We start from the raw sequence: 17,605 nt of genomic DNA on the forward strand, positions 1-17,605 counted from the left end.
CTGCTTGTATTAGGATTTCTTTCCAGGTACCTAATTTGATGATCAGGTTTGGAGCTGCCCCCGAGGCACAGGAGTGCCTGTACCTGCCGGCAGCAAGGCCCCTGTTTTAGTCACCTAACTTGGGTATGCTGGAAAAACTGCGCTTTTGTAGTGTCTTACATATTCTGAAACTGAAGACCAGAAACACTAACTATAACCGGATCTCATTTGGTCTAGACTATAATTTTCTCTGATGCCTCTGACAAATCCCGCCTGTCGCCCCACATCAGAGCGTGGCCGATGCCCGATGCGACGACGCTAGAGGTCTCAGTGTCACTGAGAAAAAGCTGTTTTTAGCAATAATCTCAGCAGGGCCACGCGTGTGTGTGCCAGGCCAGTGCCGTGCCCGGCTCGCTGCTGTGCCGGCAGGATGGGCACGGTGCCGGGGCTGGGGCCTCTGGCCAAGGCTGCGCAGTGCCCATCCACCTGCCTCTGGGCCTGGTGCTGCTCCAGGGGGTGACCCCCTTGCTTCGTTGGGTGCACCGAGGGCTGGGCTGGGTAAAGGTGGTCCTTGCCAAGGGCTGAGTTTTCTCGTCCCGGGAGTGTGTGTGTGTGCGCGCGGAAGGCAGGTGGGCACCTCCATCACTGCGCATCCCGGCGCAGCGCCGCGCAGCGCCCGGCCAGGCAGCACGGCCGCTTGTGGTGTGGCTTTTTAATTTTCTTTTTCTGCTTTCCGCCGCCCCCCCCCCGTCCCCGTCCCCGTCCCCCGCCCTTTGCTTTTCCTCCCCTCCCGTTTGACGTGCGCGGTTTTGGTGCAATGCGAATTATCTTCAGTCATTCAGTCAGCAGGGGCAGCGCCAGGCAGCAGAGCAGCGGCAGGGCTGCCTCCTCCTTCTCCCTCTTCCTCCTCCTCCTCTTCCTCCTCCCATTGCCATAACAACCGCGCACAGCCGCTGCGCCCGCCGTGCCGGCGGGGCCGCACCGCACCGCTTCGCACCGCGCCGCGCCCGGGAGGCTAAGCATCCCACGGGGCCCCGCACGCCCCGCGCGGAGGGGGAGAAGAGAAACAGTGACCTCCCTCCCCCCCCCGCCAAAAAAAAAAAAAAAAAGAAAAGAAAAAAAAAAGGGACTTTTTCGCAGGGGGGTGTCTATCGGGGACCAAAGTGACCCCCAGACGGGGGTGCGCGCAGCTGCTGCGAGGAGCGCGGAAGGAGGGAGGAACGGGGCAGCCCCGCGAGTGACTCCGGGGGGGGGGGGGGGGGCACGGAGGAGGAGAGGAGAGGGGAGGGGAGGGGAGGGGAGGGGGGGGTTAGAGAAAGTTGGGAGGAAATAGCCCGGGAGAAGTGACACTCGCGGAGCCCGGCGGAGCGCGGAGGAAATAAAAGCGGCGGCGGGCAGGAAGTGTGAGGAGGAGGAGGAAGGGGAGAAGAAGGAGGAGGAGGACGAGGAAGAAGAAGAAACAGCAGCAGCAGCAGCAGCAGCAGCAGCAGCAGCAGCCGCTGCTGCCGCCGCCGCGGCAGAAGAGAAAGCAAAAGCCGCCCGGGGCTCGGTGCCGCCCGGCCCGGCGTCCGCGGGGCTGCTCGCCGCGGCCATGGCCCGGGAGAACGGGGACGGTGGTGGCTCCTGGAAGAAGCAGGCGGAGGACATCAAGAAGATCTTCGAGTTCAAGGAGACGCTGGGGACGTAGGTGGCGGGGAGCGGCTGCGGGGGGCGCGGAGCGGGGCGGGCGTCGCCGTCCTTTCCCCGCGGGGCTGCGCGGGTCGCCCCGCGGGTGGGTGCGTGGGCGGGGGGTGGGTGTATTTTCGCGGTGCACCCATCGGTGCTGCTTCGCGCCCCGCTCATGCAGCCGAGCAAGAAGTCGGGGCGATCTGGAAACGTGGAGAAAAATACGACTGTGTGGCAGGAGCTGGGCTAACACCCCCCGTCTCGCCCCCGAAAAAAAGAACAAAAGGGGAAAAAGAAGTGTTTTAAAATGTTCATAGAATGAGGAGATGGGAAAAGGCTTTTTCTTGATAATGCAACTGTAAATAAATGCGGTCTGACTTGCATGCTTTTCCCTAAAGCCGATGGCTGCATCTATTCGTGGACAGACAAGCAGAAATCATGTGGATTGGATGTGTTTTAGCTACGATGCTGAACTGTTGTTGGGGTTTATTTCTGTTATTTATAGTGGCGGAGCATAAAGATTAGTAAAACGTTAGAGGTTGTTTTTTTTTTTTCAGAAGGCTGAGAATAAACATGCACAGATGGTGCAAGGGAGCGGGGTGCAGGCTGATGCTTTTTTGGCTGAGCAGAGAGTTTTATTTTTGTTAAAACAAATTTTCGCTGATAGGATATTGTAGAGGTAGAGAGCCAGGAGTGCTGAAGGAAGTCAGCATATGGGCTGCTCTATGTATATACGTTGTAATTAAAGTTCAGTAGTATTGGGGGTGCTCAAGGGTGCTCTTTATTGCTGTGTCCCCCCAGCTTTAATTGCAACTTTAAGTGTGTCTCAAAAGGGAGCATTGCTAATCCCAAGTAGTGCTCTTCATACTCTGCGTGCCGCTTCCAAAATACAGTTGAACGAGTTTTGACTGTAATATTTCAGTTTCTTTCTGCTTCCAAGGGAGGGCTCTCTATAAACAGAGTATTTCTGGTCCACCGCCTCACTGATTTCCTACAAACAGACTGCGAGTAAGAATCAGGCTGGTCATTTAATATGGAGGTGGGTCACGCAACTCCGTTGTGATAGCAGACAGCGTAGCCCTCAGAAAAACACCAACTTAGCAAATCAAATTAATGTCTTCCGGGTCTCTGAAGAAGCAAAGTGCAGTGCAAGAGTTAAGTGTTATTGCATATTATCATCACCTTCATCAAGTTTTTGCTGTCAGAATTTAATGCTGTGAGGGACGTGTCCCTACTTGTCACCTTAGACGTGCCATTCCTTTCCTGAGTGAAGAGGTATTGGGGAGGAAAGTCCTAATGTGACGAGATTTGTTAGAACAGCAGGACAGTTTGCTGTGGTTTCCATTGTACAACTCTCTGTCATCTTCCCTGCTGTTCTGTATGAAGCCATCTGCAAGGGTTAATTTATGCCGCTGAAGAGGTCCAGAAATAATTGATGTTGTGGCCTTGATCCGTACCCTGCTGAAGTTAATGGGAGCAGGTGTAGGTCCCATGGAGGGTAGAGCTGGTCAGAGTTAATAGTTACACTTATTAGCATGGCTGTTGCAAATTAAATGCATTAAATATGGCCAATTATATGGCTCAAACTATTAACCACTGTCTTAGCCTCACAATTTGGTTAGTAAGTCCTTTCTGATGACAGTGGAAGCTGTGAAGTTTTTAAACTTAACAGTCATCTAGAAAGTTTTAGAAAATGAAAATAGCTGGATTATAAACCTGGGCCTGTATAAAGAAAACAGAGCTGTTTTCTTTTGCAGAACAACTGTATTAATTATGAATGTATGTGCATTTAACAGCTTACAGTTGCCTTCTGGTTTTGTATTCCCTATTTTCAGAGAGCAGGCTGATAATTAGATTTGAATCTGAGTTTTGGTTCTGTCCTTGCTGCCCACCGTGCAGCACCTGCAATTCCCGCCCGGCTGGTGTGACTTACCAGGGTGCGAAACTTCTAAAAAATTTAGGCCATCACTGTGCAAATCATTGAAGTACTTGTTCCATTCCCGCTGAAGGTGATGAAGGTCTGCTCACTGACTCGAGCAGCAGATACACAGGATGCAGAAGTCCAATTGATGGGACGCATTCCTAGTTATTCATAGGAAAGTAGTTAAGCAGGAATTAAGCAGAAGTCTAAATACCTTTAAAGCGTCAGGACCAAACTGCTTTCCTGTGGCATTATTTAAGAGTAGAGATAAAATCCGCTTTGATCCCTCCTGCAGTGTAATGCTGAACCATGTTTGACAGCCATCAGTTGATCTCACCATCTAATAGATTTTTCTCTGGCATTGATGGTCTTGGAGCAAAAAACTTGGTGCGTCAGGTGAGATGCACTGGATTATTGTAGTAGCTGTATTTTGCATTTCTCTGCCACCTTCCATTTCAGGATGCCGAAGTGCTAAAAGCACTTTTTAACAGGAAAGCAGTCTTTTTTCATGCAGCCGTCTTAACTGCCTATGGTAAAATGGGTTAGAGAAAGAAAAGCACTCAACCCCCAAATCAGGGAAGAAAGTGAAAGAGAAACTTTAAAAACATATTTTATTTCAAGTGCATTGATTTGTGAATGTTAAATTTGTGTGTATACTTTATTAATGATTTCTTCTCTGAGAAGAGTCTTTCATCTGAACAAAAGCTTTTTAGCAGATCTTTAACATGGAAGAGTTGAAACTGCTGGAACTATTAAAGAGGTCCTAACTCAGTTAATCATTATATCATTTGGGCTTCAAGGAACCTCTAATGAGTACCCAGATATCTTTTCCAGAGCTGGAATTAATTATTTACATGTCCCTGTAAATCATGTCCAGCCACACTGATACTGAAAGTCATCCTAAATTCAACATCACTTCCAGATTTTAGAAAGTAGCCTTTTCCACCTAAAGAATTGTTCTCTTTGGTGGCTGAGGCCTGTGTTGTTTGCTCTACTCAGTTGCTGTTGCGCAACAGTGTTTTCCTAAAGAAGTTAACAGCAATGCAGTGGCTGGCTCATATGGTGCCCAAACCTGTATTTACCCTGTTCTGTGTTTACGCAGTCCCTAAGCACCTGCAATCTTAGTTTGTGGCTGCAACCTCTTGGGTACTAGAGTGGCAGCAAAATATTTTGGTAATATTATTCAAGAAAATATAATACATTATAAATAAAACACAAATATAAAATCTATAATATATATATATTATATAGAAAAATATATATGATGGTCCTGATCCATTCTTGGGCTGCTTTGGTTTGGCAGTGCTGGTCCGTGTAGGACTGCAATAACATGGCGATGAAGTACACTCTGTGCACAGGTTTAGTGGCCGCCTCTTCTTGAAACTGGACCTATTCACTGCTGAGCCACGGAAAGTGAAATTACAGTTCCTGAAAGAACAGCTAGGAAGAATTACACAAAGTAAATCAAGGATAAAATACAATCATAGCAGTGGGCCAGATCCTCAGCTGATGCAGTTTAGAGTCCCTTCCAAGTCAAGGCAGGTAGGCTTGAGGGAAGAATAGGATCTGACTAGCTGCTTATCTTTTTAAATTTCTAGAAATTCACCTATTGTAGCTCTACTCAGTTTGTAGGCCTGACCGGAGAAGGGGATTTCTGCCCCAGCCCTTGAGAGATGTGGAGTTTCACAATACCAGGAATCTGATAAGATGGGTGATCACTGAAATATCATTTTTTTCTTCATATTTAAATGATATTGTGTCTAAGGCGTTTTACAACTCGAATTTTGACATTCCCAGAAGTAATAACATACACCATGTGATCCACCAGCCAAAGAGGAAAGTCTTCAAGCATTTGGTCTGCCTAATTGGATCAGCCCTGCATTTCTAAGGTATCTGTCATTAGGCCTTATTGACATCAGACTTATGATGAAGTTACAATATTTAGAAAGCCTCAAGCTTAGTAACTATGGAAATATTGGTACTGTCCTTAAATGCAGTAGATTCCTTAAAGCTTAGTAATGGTAACACAGGGAGTTGCATGGATTAGCCACAACACAGTAAGAGCTGGGTGGGAAGACAAATATGCTTCAATGGTGTGTCTAGTATTTTCCTAAAGTAGAGTATAGAGAAAACTTATAGAGGTCCTGTTTTTCTCAGGGGCTGTACTGTAGTTTTTGGTTCATCTGTGTCTTGCATCTCTTCCATACTCCCACATCATTTGATGGGCTCCTGGCACTTCTCATGACTCTTCTGTGCTGTCTACCCATGTGTGCTCATTCATGCTATGAAATGAAGTCACTCCACGTCCTGCTCTCACATCTGTTTTCTTGCACACGCACACACTGTGGAGTCACAAACCCTTACATGCTGCCTCTTGTATTTTTGTCCTCTCATGTCCTTCATGCTGTCTTCCGTTGCATTCAGTCTTACAGTGACACTCATGTTTTTCATGAGCCGGTCTACCTCATGTTTCATTTGTTCATCTGGTTGCTCAGACCTTCATGGAGGACAAGGCTAATGGAGGTGACATGTCTCAGGCTAGGCAGTCAGCCTTGACTTCCACTGGTGAGAAGATGCTGGTGGTAAGGACAGGTCCTGATGGAGGAGCCCCATGCATTTGAGTTGCCATGTAGAGAGGAGGTGCTGCGAGGTACCAGCAGACTCAAGATCTCTTTGTTTCTGGTCAAAGATCTTCCCTTCTCATCAGCTGGGTTCCAGAAGCACTTGTGTTGGATTCAACACAACAAATCATCACTGTTTAGGCATTTAACTTGAGGCATCATGCAAGTTAATTGTTTTTCCCTTCTGATACTGGAAATTCTTGGGATGTAAGGAAACATGTTGATATTTGTGCTTCCTCTGGCTCCATACCTGCTGTGAAGATTGACGAGTTTGTATGATTTTTTTGTTTCTGCTGACATTACTAGCAATTTCTGCCTCTCTTTTATGACACTTCAGTGAGACCACAACAGTGGCTCTTGTTAGACTGTTTCATCTTTGTGTCAGTTCAGTATTTTCCTTTTTAAGAAGTTACATGAAAGAAACATTTCACATTAAAAAATAATCTTCAGGGAGAAAATACAGTGTCCCAAAGGTTAAGTTAAGGCACATGTTCTCAAGGGGAAGGTTGATGAACCACTGGGGCAAACTATGAAGGCAAGTTGTTCCCATGTCTCCTGGGATGACTTGCTGGGGGAAATCCTTTTGCCATCTGAAAGCTCTCAGGCTTCGTGCAGGAGTCACTAGGAAAGAGCCTCTTGTCCATGTTTACAGAGGAAGATGTTTCATGGTCATTTCTGACCTTAAGATCTGTAACTCTGGGGATCTTACCATCAAACCCATGTGGCGTTAGGGGTAACTTGTGCTAAGAGGCAGCTGAAACATTCTACAAGCAGCTGGGAGGATTGTCACAATTGCTAGCCCTTGTTCTCGTGGGGGACTTAAACTTGGCAGATGTCCACTGATACTTAATGCCTTCTTTGCCTCAGTCTTTAATAGCTAAAGCAGTTATCCCCAGGGTACTCAGCCCCCTGAGCTGGAAGGCAGGGATGAGATACAGAATGAAGACACCATCCATAGTCCAGGATGAAGTGGTCGGTGACTTGCTGCCCCACTTAAGAGACACACAAGCCTCTGGGGCGGGATGGGTACACCCGAGCGCACTGAGGGAGCTGGTGGAGGAGCTCTCCAGGCTGCTCTCCATCACGAACCCGGCTGCTCCCGGCCGGGCCGGGGGGGCTCTGCGCTGGGCACAGCCGCTGGGCAGGAGCCCCCAGCGTGCCCAGGTGGCCAAGGGGGCCAGCAGCGCCCTGGCCGCTGTCAGAAGCGCTGTGGCCGGCAGGGCCGGGGCAGTGCCCGTCCCCCTGTGCTGGGCACCGGTGCGGCCGCCCCTCGGGGCCTGGGCTCAGGGTCGGGCCCCTCAGGGCAGGGGGGACGCAGAGGGGCTGGAGCATGTCCAGAGCCGGGCTGGGGCAGGGGCTGGGGCAGGGGCTGGGGGGGGGCGGCGGGGGGAGCTGGGGGGGTCAGCCTGCAGAGGGGGGGCTCAGGGGCACCTGGTGGCTCCCTACAGCTGCCTGGCAGGGGCTGTAGGCAGGGGGGGTCGGTCTCTGCTCCCAGGGAACAAGCGCCAGGGCACGGGGAACCGGCCTCACCTTGTGCCGGGGGAGGTTTAGGTGGGTGTGAGGGGAAATTCCTTCATGGAAAGGGTGGCCGAGCCCTGGCACAGGCTGCCCGGGGAGGGGGTGGCGTCGGGTATTTAAAAAAAATGTGCAGATGCGGTGCTTGGGGACATGGGTTAGTGGTGGGCTAGGCAGTGCTGGGGTAATGGTTGGAGCGAGCTAATCTTAAATATCTTTTCCAACCTAAATGATTCTGTGATTCTAAGAGGTACCCACAGCACCTCTCTAGCATCTGTGGGAAGAGGAGTGAAAGCTGTGGTCCAGGTATTAATGTTTAACTTAACACTCAAAACAAGTCAGGTGTTATAGTTTGCGTACATTATACAGGGCAAGCAAAAAATAGTTAGGACTCCTTTAATGTTTCCCTTTCGTGTTATACCAAGTAATCCTGTTTGCTATTGCAATGGCTTAGTTTAGTATCCAGTGTATTCCTAGAGGTTTGGAAATAATGAGTCCCTACTACTTGCAACGTGAATTGTAGTATCTTGTAATGTAGATTGTTAGTCTTCCTTGAACAGTTACAGAAAATAACAGGTTTGAGCATTCAGCTGGAATTTAAATAGGAAAGAGAGAAAAGCAAGATGGCCAGTGGATTTAAAGGCTGATGGAGAAGATCAGGGAAAAAAATCTGCAGCCGCTGCTGAGGAGGGATTTTTGAAAGCTCTCTAAGCATGGTTCTATGGGTGTGTTTTGAACAATGTTCATTTGGGACAACAGTGTAACATAATGGTCAAATTTCTTTCATGGCCTGAAAATAAAATTTCAAAATACTCAAGTACCCAGTTTGCTGTACTGTCAGCTCATCTGTGTGCTCATGCTTCCTTCATGAGCCTAATTTTCTGCTAGCTGTGATGCCTTTCTTCTTTTCCCATGGCTGTTTTCTTTCAAGTACATCTTTGTACAGCCTGAGCTCCCAGCTGCCGGAGGATACCTGCTCACCTGAGTGCCTGTGCAACCAAGAAGTGTGCTTGACTGGCAAATAAGGCAGTGAGATGTTTGGGTAGGGTTGGAATAGGGTATTTGGGCTTTCCCCTCCTGATTGTTTGCACAGGCCTTAGGAAAATGTGATCCTTGCCTAGGCCAAAACTCAATATTGTATTTAGGACCTTGATATAACCAATACTGAGTCCACAACTGCTCTTTGTGTAGATGTGAGCTGAGGGTAAAGCACACATAAAAATGCTGGTATTTTTTGTTGGCCAGAGATGGAGGTGACACCCTAAAGTCTGCCACAAGCAGAATGCAGAGTCTCCAAAGACCTGGTGGAGAGGTAATGGATGGAGCTGAACCCAACTCTTTGGAGTCCTATAGTAATCTTTTAACTAAAAATCTATTCTTTACATCACAGCCACAACACAGTGGGTGTGAGAGCCTTCCTCGCCGCCACTCCTGCCATCTGGAGCAGCCTGTCTGCTTCCTTCACCCTCCATCTGCTTTCACGTAGGAGCTGAAATAGCTCTTTATGTAGTTTTTTCTTCCTTTTTGTCTCTTTTTTTCTCTCTACCTTGGTGACTGACTTTAATTATTTTTGTGACCCTTCACACACAATTCTCCTGACTATGTGCAGAATATTAGTTTCAGTTATTTAATCCTTCCAAACATCCAATGATACAATTAATATTGAGTAAAGTTGTATTGTTTTGGTTTCCTTGACAATAACAAGCATTTATAATAGGATTCTGAATTTACTGCCAGTGATGGTATTCACTTAACCGGTGACTCACAGTTTATATTCATGATTACTTAATAGGACCTAATTTTCTAGTATTTTAGATATCATGAAAACAAGTTAGAACTAAATGGGTACTGTTAGTAAACAGGTAATGGGTGAAATCCCTTGACAAAAAGTTCCTCGGGGCAGTGTTCTGACATTTTCATTGGAATTCAAACCACCTTGCATTTCAGCACTTTTCTGTAAATAATGATTAACAACAATAACAATAATTTGCAAACATACGTGTGTGATTGGGCTGTTCTTGAATGACAAATAGCTTAGCAATCAGAATATTTATCCTTTCTAGAAATCATACTGTTGCTTAAAACCTTTCTATCAAATCTTAACACTGATGTTTGTTATCTGACTTAGCGATTCCTATAATTTTCCTCTGAATGTTGTGTCAATCATTTTTTAAAAAGAAAACTATAAATAACAGTTTGTTAATAAACTTTGCAAGGCCCCTCACTGATGTTTTCATGTTGAAAGCTGTGTATTGAGTTTTATGCCAGAATTACTCACCAAACAGATTGTATGAGGTTAAATTAAAATAATACTCTTTAGCAGAATTTTTTGGCTGAGTTAAAAAGCTTTTTTTTTTTTTTTAACACTGGATGGGCTAAGAAAAAGCTACTGGGAAGCTCTGTTTGGATCTGATCTGTGTGTAGAACAGCTGAGCATGGGGCTGGAGATCCTCTGTAACAATAGATCACTGATTTTGCTTGCTCTTTTCCTGAGCAATATCCTATGTCACATTTAAAACATCAACAGTTTTGGACAAGTGGACTACATAACTACAAAGATAGTTCTTAAAATACCTTTTTTCAAGAGTCAAAAGGGGAAGAAGCATGTGAGAGAAAACAAGCAGGCTTAGATGTATCAAGGATTTATTTTGATTTTTCTTTTGATTTTCTTATATTCCCAGTTGGAGATAAAACTGAGAGGTTTCAGTCTACTTGCAGTTTCCCAGAGGAACAAAAGGGAGCTGCTTTTAATGATGCAAATGAACATGAGCATTTACCATCAGCAGCAATGGGTTGCAGCACCGTGGCATCTCTCCCCTAGACCTTTTGCCTTTGCAGTCTTTCTGCTTGCCATGGATTCTTCTCATCACCTTGCTCTTAACAGTCTCCCTAAATTAGGTTGAGTATTTGAAGGTATGTTCTTTCAAGCCTGAACACCCAAAATGTGGGAATTGCATCCAATGCTCAGTTGTCAGAGTACAGAGGACCTAGACTTTTTCTCTGTCGCTGACAGGAGTGGAGTGAGATTGGGAGCCATGGAAGGTCTGAGGTCTGGGAGCCTTTAAACTCTGTGTTTGTTTTGGTGAGGGTTGGTGCCGCAGTTTGGAGAGTAAGGAGAGTAATACCATCCTTGTTCATCAGCAGTGGGGTGCGAAGGTTTGCAGGTCTTCCTAGGAGCTCCAAAGGAAGGGTTCCTCAGGCATCGCAGGTTAAGACAGTCTCCCTTAAGACAGTACCACGCTATGCTGCAGAGTCATTCTGTGACGCTGGCATGTTTTGGCTGAGCAGCATGTTTAAAACCTGCCTGCTGACCTGATGGCACGTGCACTTGAGAACTGTGGCCACCCTTCTCCTACCTGCTATGTCTGGTCACATTCATTACTGGTCACAGAAATGAATGGGCTTTGGAGGGTGGTAGAAAATAAAACAGCATAGCCACTAATGCTTAAAGGTAAGGATTTGCAAAGGCTGAAAATCTGGTGTGTATTTGAGGGCTGGACACTAGTAAATGAAATATGATGGGTCTAAAATATTTGGGAGTTGTATTCCTATGTTTTTTCTTGGTCTCAAATGAAGCACTGTTGAACTAGGGATATTACAAACAGCAGAGTAAAACACTGTTTGTACCCAGAGGAACTTACAATCTAAATAAATAAGACAAAAATGCTAACAGTGTTTTGTTAAAGATGAGAAAATGTGTCACTTGTAAACCCAGATCTGAGCCTGAATCCTAACTCCAGCCTTATGCAGTGGACCATCCTGCTTCTTATAATAGCAGGCACTGTGTCAGCACCAATGTCTTCAAAATGTATTTATTTATATGTGATTCACCCAGGGTCATCACATATATAAATAGCTTTTACTAGCTCAAGTTTGAAGATGCAAAGTGCTGTCTGTGTGCTGTTGGTAACAGCGCGGGTGCTTTATTGCTGTGTTGTTTCACAGATGCTCAGAGGAACTGAGGTCTTCCCAGAGCTACAAAGAGCTGAAGCAGACCAGGCAGTTCTTGGGATAATGTGGGATCGCTCGCAGCAGGATCCCATCCTCCCATTCCGGCTTAAATAATTCAAGGGACCAGGCTTCAACTAAGCTTCAACTTCGCAACCAAACTCATTAGCTGTGACCCTGCCATCCCCCCTGTGATGGACAAGGGCTGAAATGAGGGAAACTATTGAATGAAGAACTGTGGGAAAACCAAAACAACATAGAAACCCCCAAACAACATAGAAGGGAGTGGGGTAGCAGGGAGAAGAGCGCTTAGAGGATTTGCAGCAATGTGGAAAACTCCTCTGGGGAAGGCACAGGTTGCTAATCAAATTCAGCTGTAGACAAGAGAGACTGTTGGAGCATCCCTGAGTAATCCTTCACTGTTACACTATTTCCTCCCACTGCTCGCTCTTGTCTTCTCCTGCCTCTCAGTGTAAGTAACTCAGTACAATATGCCCAGCCATGAAGCCTGCAGTGTTTTGGGGATTTCAGGCACTGCAGAGTGCCTGGTGTGTGCTGCCAACAGCAGAAGATACTGTGAACGTATTAAACTTTTTTTGTGCTCCCTACCGTGTTTTCTTGTGGAGTACTTGAACAAGTTCAAAGACTTTGTCTTTTACTTTGGGACATTTTGTAGCTGGGGCCTGAGTTATCTTAAACACTATCTAAAGCTCTGGCATCAGCATCAGCCTTACACCTCTGCATTAATGGGATTTCTTGCTGTAGGGGTGTAATTAATCTGTTCAAGAGAGACAATATTTTTTGAGGGAAAAAATCTGACACTGAGCTTCTCCATGGACTGCTGATCATCATCATAAAAACACCACCTCCTTCTCTGAGTCCAAGCCACAGTGTTTTGAAACACCTTCTCTAGCATAATTACATAGCAACCTGAATATTGCAAAGCAAATAAGTCTCCTTCCCAACATAAAATACTCCCAAACATAAAAAAACCCACACAAAACAACATGCACCCCCCCTCCTAGAAGACTGCTGCACCTGTGCACCCTTCTTTAGGGAGAGAAGATGGAGGCAAACGTGTGGCTTGTTAGCCAAGTTGTTTTGATAAACCATGGGAAGATGCTTAGATAAAAACATTTATGCAGCAGAATAATGGTGTGACTCCTGTCAGCTGAGTGACCCGGGCACTGTGGCACAAGAGGAATAACTTAGAAGGAAAATGTCTCATGTCACAGATTTGACTTGCAGCTTACACTTTTTAGGAAACGGGAGGCTATATATTTAGACGTTGGGGGAGAATGTACCAAGAAATGAGCTGAAAAACCCAGGATTCTCTAAAGCACGTAGACACAGGATATACAGGTACTGCAGGCTGTAGGGAGGTTTCTGCTCTTGGGTATGTTAAGGTGTATCTGGAGTAATTTTAGTGACTAATTTTCCTGGCCATAGCCATATAATTCATGCCATGGTCGTATATCCTATGCTCTTAAGAGGGAGACCCTGAAAAAAAAGTCTCACAGAGCTTTGTAGGCAAGTCTGTTGAGTTCTCTGATGAATCCTGTATTTTTAAAGGAAAGAAGATCAAGTGATTCTAAGATTCCTCAGTGACAGCTGAGATGATTTGTGTCCAGAAAGCAAATGTGTGACTTTCTGGCACTGCTGAAGGAGAACATGATGAGTACTAAAGTTGAGAGCATGCTCGTTCTGCAGGTGAGTGGAGTTGCACTGGGGAAAGCCGAAAGGGAGAAAGCTGGGGCAAAGCAGACCCATGGGATTCAGCTACAGGGAAATGCCTGAAAAGACTTGTCTAAATGGGGTGCTTTTAGCTTGACTGGCTCTAGACACAGCTAGGTCCTCTGCTTGTTCATGAGGTATACAGCTGCAAAAATTCATAGACATGGATTCTTTGGACAGTATAGCTTGTACATGGTAGCAGGCAACACTCAGTCATTTTCAATCAAGGGCCACTAAAATGACTGGCAGCTTCGGTGCTGGTGTTTGCTCTGGAGATGGTGTGGTGCTGTGACATCTTGCATTGCCATGTGGTTACGTGGAAGGTGTAGGAACTCTTTATGTACATATAAGATATAGTGTCTATGTGTGTTTGTATATATATAAACACACACTGAAATACTATTTATATAGTGATATATTGATACGTAGTGATACAGAGTGCTAGTTTCTTGTCTCACAACATGTTGTTTGGCTTCATTAATAAATGCATAGAGAATGACTTGTGCCATTTAGCAAAAACCATTTAAGAGCATTGTGAACATTGTTAATTTATTCTGTAGTTTGAATTCTTTTCATATTTGGGTTACATTTAGGCGAAGGCAGGAGCGTTGTGCCTGCTTACATCATCTAAGCTTCATTACCCCTAATACGGGGTCTAATCCAAAATTCGGTATGAAGGTATTCCCAGCGATGAGGTGTTGTCATCTCATAATCTCATCATCAGATGCAAACTGGCTTTAGCTGGTTCCTAAATGCCTTTGTCTATGCAGTGACTTCTTGACAGTCGTTTTTCTGATGCCTTGTGTTCTTCCATCTACTGAGATAAGACTTGGGTCCAACCAATGGCTCTGTGTTTTTACTCATGTTCACCGGTCAGTTACTTTCAGCGATGGAAGGGGATTGTGGCTTTTTCCCAAAGAGGCTGTCCTCTTTCACAGGGATAGTGCTCCCAGCCTGTCATCTTTAACAGGGTAGTGCTCCACAGCTGCTGAAATGTGTGGTGTTTGACCTTGCTCAGTTTGTGACCCGAGACCATGGAAAGCTCTCAGAAGCAGTCTTGGCTCTGTGATGCCCCAGGTGTCCGTCTGTGTGTCATGTCGCACCCCCCACCCACCCCCCCCACCCCCCCCCAGCCCTCTAACTCCATTTCTGAGGCATTTCTGGTAGATCCTCTTAAATATCAGAAGGAAAACGCTCGCTTTGCCTAAGGTTCAAACACGAACTGTGTGGTGCCCTCTTGTTCAATTAGCTAATGGGAGTGAACCCAGTAAAACAAGTAAGAGCATGATGGTCCTTCCGTCTCCTCTTCTCCTCCATCACCACATTGATTCACTGAATCGCCGCTTTCCATCTCCTGCCTAAATCCTGCACAAGCCCCTTAGTTGGTTACTGTAGTCACATCCCCCAGGTGTGCACAGCTGGGAAGCACAGCTGGAAGACAGCAAACTGTCTTCCTTTGAGTCAGTTAAGGGCTTTATTTGTTTAGATAAAGCACCCTTCACATGGGGAAATGAAGGCGGTGCGGAGCACCTGGAATCTGTTAGAGCTTTTTGGGTGCAAACTTGACTGCAGCAAGTGGGGGGTGAATTAACCAACCTTATGCTTGATGTTAGGAGGCCTGTTTTGGAGAGCTTGTGAGGGATTGCCCTCCGCAGATGGGGAGGTTGAAGTATCTTCACTGACCACATCTAACTGTGGTCTGCATGACTGCCTGCAGGGTGGTGGCAACTGCTTGTTGCCCTCTGCTGCTGTATGGTTATGGCTTGCAAAGTCGTGTCCTTTAAAACCCCACCCTGTAATGTCACTGCGGTGGTAGGTACATTAGTTTCTGTAATCAATTTCCTTTTCTGCTGTTATTTAATAACACCCCTAGGGGTGTAACAGTGGCTTAGCTATTCTCGTACTTTAACACTAAGGCAAAATATGGGAGGTAGGCAGACTGATAGTAAAAATAGTTCTAAAACCAGTTTTGGCTTCGGAAGGTGCCTGTAAATGTCTTCCTAGAGGTCTCCTCATGCATTGGCTTCACACTATGAATAGATCTTCCTGAAGTCAGAGGGTAGCACACAAAAGCACGCCAGACCTGTTTCTCATCTGATTTTATCTTAAATCATTTGTAGCAGTGCCAAGTGACTCTAAAATTTTGTCTTTGATGTGCACAGCTTGAAGGTTTTCCTTTGGGAGTCAAGAAAAGCCTATAATACTCAGCAGCATACTGGAATAGCAGCATTTTATGCTCCTTACGCTCAGGTTTCAAACATCAATATAAAGTTACAAGGCTGTGGAGGAACAGGTTGCAATTCCAGGACAGAAGAGGAAGGGTCTGAGCATGTCCCACTGGTGGTTCACATCTTCTGTCAGCCCACTTGTTTGCAGGGATGTGCTGTGGACTTATTTAATGAAACGATAAAGGTTAAAAATAGTTCTCCAAAAAGGTGGTGGGGGAAGGGGAGAAATACGAAGTACAAGAAATTTTATTTCTTTTCATTCCGTAGACACTATAAATCAGCAGGGAAGTCAGCTGCGGGTTTTTGTTGGGTTTTTTTCCTTCTGTCTTGTGTCGTTAAAAAATCATCAGCCACTACACTGAAATGGTTGCAAGAGCCACTTCGCCAGGAGCAATTTCTGACCGAGAACAATAAAAAATTGGTAGATGCCAGGTTGAATTTGTGTGTCAGTGGTTACTGAATTCAACTTAAGAGCTGTAAATGGAACCAGTCATCATTTCTTAATGAGGTATATGAGAACAAAGAATCACAATGCTTGAATAATCTGTCACATCTCTATCAATGCTACTTAAGCAATTATTCTGTTTGTTCAATGGTTTGACAAGGTAACATGACAAAATCAATTTACAAAGCAAATTAAATATAAATATGTAGTGCTTCCCCCGCCCCCCCCCCCCCCCCCCCCCCCGCCCCGGAATGTTAAAGCCTTATTTTTTAATCCTTACAATTCTTAGCCAGTCATCTGTTTTCAATGGTACTGCTTGGATGAAGTCCTACATGGCCCACAGTGACATTATTCACCAGGTCATTTGTCATTTATCCATCTCTGGTCTAATGAGACTGTCATCTGGGCCTTGGTAAAAATGAATGATGCGTTACTCTGATACACAGTGTAAGTATGGCTTTCACTTGGTGCTAAGGCTGTATTTTTCCAGGGTCCTTAAGGAAGCCTGGCCCTCAGCCCTTAGTAACACTTAATGTAAATCTTTCTGAATATTTTATTCATTTGGCAGCAAATGTAGGAGAAACTTGGTATGAGTTCCCTAGGAGCTAAATAACAAGCCTTGTACACGGAGGTGATACAATCATCTATTTTCATACCAGACCTTTCATCATGTTGCAGCAGACTGTGACTGGGATGGTCCCAGCCCTGTTTGTAGCAACCGGTATATGCAGCAAACCACCCGTAACAAGTTACAGGGGCCATTGCAGTGGACACTAAATGCTATCTTTAGCAGCGTATGTTCACTGGTCTTACTTTTTTCTTCTGTAAATGATTCCCCATACTTCAAATGTGCTTGAATAGCATGGTGTAATGAAGCTGTGTCACAGAAGAGGTTATTTCCACACACCCCCACACCCTCCGGGAACGTTTGTACCTCTCATCTTCTCCATGGAGAACTCAAGGATGTAAGATCTTTGTTCCTTGTACAAATAATTATGTGATTCCCTCAGTCCCTTTGTGTTTTATATAGTCTACAACATGCCATCGACATACCTGGTTGTGTATCTCTTTATGCCTCTAATGTTGTATGTCACTGGGTTCTCAACAGAGATGTTGTGAACAGTTTTTAGGGAATTGTAAGCACTTTTTATTTCAGACAAGGCAACAGGGTTCTCAGCAGCCTTTTAAATATATCAGAACACTGTGTCATGGAAGAGAATAGTATTTCTTAACTTACCATTGCCATATGACTCCCATTACTATAATTTCTGAGCAAATCACAGTCCTTACAAAATCTGTGATACTGAAAACTCATATGGTTATATTTTTGCTACATTTATGCATGACATATGGACTTCCGGTATCTGGTTACTCAGTTTCTGCTCAACATCTTGTATTTTCTGGTGACTGTTGAAGAATCTGAATACGTACAGTGTTTCCTTTATCTGTTATTGGTGTTGCTGCAGCCTTTATCTTGTGGTTTGTTGGCTAACTGTCAAATACTCATGGCTTCATTAAGAAACAGATGTACAGCTCTGCACTTTGTTTT

At 45.4% G+C, this 17,605-nt stretch overlaps 1 protein-coding gene across 3 annotated transcripts in view; it reads left to right on the forward strand.

The window, feature by feature from the left end:
- Positions 1–1,293: 1,293 nt before the first annotated feature.
- The window catches only part of CAMK1D (calcium/calmodulin dependent protein kinase ID), a 230,318-nt gene continuing 214,006 nt past the window's right edge, over positions 1,294–17,605 (forward strand). For 2 of the 3 annotated variants that reach the window (XM_055710898.1, XM_055710899.1), the window contains exon 1: positions 1,294–1,662. In XM_055710898.1, coding sequence (XP_055566873.1) covers positions 1,571–1,662 — 92 coding nt within the window. In that variant the 5' untranslated portion in view covers positions 1,294–1,570. The remainder of the gene's footprint in view (positions 1,663–17,605) is intronic. The other variant, XM_055710897.1, reaches the window with a different exon arrangement.

Source organism: Falco cherrug, chromosome 5 (assembly GCF_023634085.1).
Source record: "Falco cherrug isolate bFalChe1 chromosome 5, bFalChe1.pri, whole genome shotgun sequence".
Classification (NCBI taxonomy): domain Eukaryota; kingdom Metazoa; phylum Chordata; class Aves; order Falconiformes; family Falconidae; genus Falco; species Falco cherrug.